Here is a 2,508-nt window from a genome sequence, read left to right as displayed (position 1 = left end):
GCAGATTCATTCTTTTTAAAGTTCATTGGTGGTGAGAAGCACCGAGCAAGGCTGCCTGGAATAACAAATACCTCTTTTTTCAGTCTCTCTCTTGAAGTTATCACAAGGTTGAGGTCTTTATATTGATTTCAGCAAGCTTTGGGATCAGGCTTAGGCCACAAAAAGGACGTAAGAGGTTGATGCAGCTTGAAGACTTCCTGCACTTGTCTCCTGCAGCTCAAATCTGATGAAGGGTCACCAAGGGCTCACTTATGCACTCAGCCTCTCTCACCGGCTACCGAAAGAAGTGGCCACTTAAGGCAACTTAAGAGATTTGGGGAGAAAAGATCCATTAAGAGCTATAAAAATCAATGATCCAGGTGTGTCTTGTCCTTCAGAATGCCCATCGTATGGAAACATCTCAGCAAGGAAGGCTCTGGGCAGTTCAAGCCATGCAAGTCTCCAGAAATTCTCTAGCAAGGGATGGGGCACCTTCCTTGGATGGTTGTACTTCAGGGAGCTGCAGCCTCAGCTGTTTGGAGAGGTAAAGTTCAGCCCTGGAATTTGGAAGTGAAAGAGGAACAGCCATAAATTTACAAGGATGGGATCAGTACAGGGTTGTGACAGCTCAGACCCACCGTGTCCATTATCTTTTTGAGATAATCCTATTTAAAATACATTTTTTCCTAAGCATATTTCCCAAGGGTCAAGCCTGGTTTCTCTGCTCAATCCTTAGGCAAAAATTCCACCATTTAAAACAGGTATTTGCCTAAATTTGAATAGTCATTAAGTGATAACTAACGTCCCACGCGGAAATGAAACAGGCTTCTCTTTTTTTTCCCCATTTTGTCTCACGTGCTGATATTAATTTCCTGGAAAACCTGGAGGACATCTGGCTTCCTTGCGAGCTGCCGTGCCAGCGTCCCCGTGCCATCCGGGGTGTCCTGCAGCCCAGCGCGGAGCAGGATCCGTGCAGCGTCCGCCTGCTGCGCAGCGCAAGCTGTGTGCAGGGCTGTGAGGGAGAAAAGATATCGAGATAAGAGTTGAGATTGCCTGGTGATTTCAACCTCAGAATCATAGAATTATAAAATATATTGGGTTGGAAGGGACCTTTACAGCTCATCCAGTCCAACCCCTGCAGTCAGCAGGGACATTGGCACCACATCAGGTTGCTCACAGCCCCATCAAGCCTGACCTTCAATATCTCCAGGGATGGGGCCTGCACCACCTCTCTGGGCAACCTGTGCCACTGATCTACCACCTCATGGGAAGAACTTTTTCCTCAGATCCAACCTAAATCTCCCCTTTCCAGTTTAAAACCATTACCCCTCATCCTATCGCTCCATGCCCCAGTGAACAGCTCTTCCCAGATTTCTTATAGGCACCTTTCAGGTCCTGGAAGGTTGCTATTAAGGTCCCCCCGGAGCCTTCTCTTCTCCAGGCTGAACAACCCCAACTCTCTCAGCTGTCTTCATAGCAGAGCTGCTCCAGGCCCTGAGCATCTTTGTGGCCTCCTCTGGCCCCGCTCCAGCACTTCAATGTCCTTTTAGTGCTGGGGACTCCAAAGCTGGACACAGCCCTGCAGGTGGGGTCTGAGCAGAGCAGAGCAGAGGGGCAGAATCCCCTCCCTGGCCCTGCTGGCCACACTTCTTGTGATGCAGCCCAGGCTGGGGTTGGTTTCTGGGCTGCAGATGCGCATTGGTGGCTTATGCCCAGCTTCTCATCCACCAGTACTCCCAGTCCTTTCCAGCACAGCATCTCCCAGCCTGTATCGGTAAAGAGGATTACCCCTACCCAAGTGCAGGACCCTGCCCTTGGCCTTGTAGAACCCCATGAGGTTCACCTGGGCCCACTTCTCCAGCTTGTCCAGGTCCAGATGCAAACACTGGATAACCAGGGGAGCAAACGGAGTCAAGAGAGGGAACGCATCGAAGGTGAACGATGACTTTTGCTGTGGCCGTGCATATCTACAGCAGCAATGGGATGACTATTAAAAGGGTCATAAAAGGGTGCCTATGGCTGGAGGGTGAGGCTGTGGGACAGTGCAAAAGGTCTCCAGGCTTCTTATTGCTCTGAGTATGGGGTGGATTTAATAGTGATGTGCAAGAGAGGGGCTTGAAACTACTCTGGATGTGACTGGGGTTGTTTAGGGGCTGGGGCTTCCTGTCAGCTCACTCCAAGGTCAGAGAGTAAATCAGGAACATTTCCATGCATCGCATGCAGCAAAGGGCATCCCACAGGAGGAGGCTGAAATACCCCACCCCAAGCCTTTGCTCATCCTGCAGACCCCTCTGACAGCCAGCACGCTGATCCAGCGTGGCTCCACCTCCAATCCTGTGGTCAGTTTTGGGGCCCTCACTCCCAGAAGGACATTGAGGGGCTGGAGCGTGGCCAGAGAAGGGCAACGGAGCTGGGGAGGGGTCTGGAGCACCTGAATAATGGGAAGCAGCTGAGGGAGCTGGGGTTGTTTAGTTTGGAGAAGAGGAGACTGAGGGGAAACGTTATCCCCTCTACAGCTCCTGAAAGGAG

General features: G+C 51.2%; 1 protein-coding gene across 1 annotated transcript in view; it reads right to left on the bottom strand.

Moving 5' to 3' along the window:
• Nucleotides 1-830: 830 nt before the first annotated feature.
• The window catches only part of ANKRD16 (ankyrin repeat domain 16), a gene marked incomplete at its 5' end in the record, with an annotated part of 13,219 nt that continues 11,541 nt past the window's right edge, over nt 831-2,508 (bottom strand). Inside the window, one exon of the mRNA XM_010191740.1 lies at nt 831-991. Coding sequence (XP_010190042.1) covers nt 831-991 — 161 coding nt within the window. The remainder of the gene's footprint in view (nt 992-2,508) is intronic.

Source organism: Mesitornis unicolor, unplaced genomic scaffold (assembly GCF_000695765.1).
Source record: "Mesitornis unicolor isolate BGI_N332 unplaced genomic scaffold, ASM69576v1 scaffold890, whole genome shotgun sequence".
Lineage (NCBI taxonomy): Eukaryota > Metazoa > Chordata > Aves > Mesitornithiformes > Mesitornithidae > Mesitornis > Mesitornis unicolor.
This window is presented reverse-complemented; position numbering and strand designations above follow the sequence as displayed.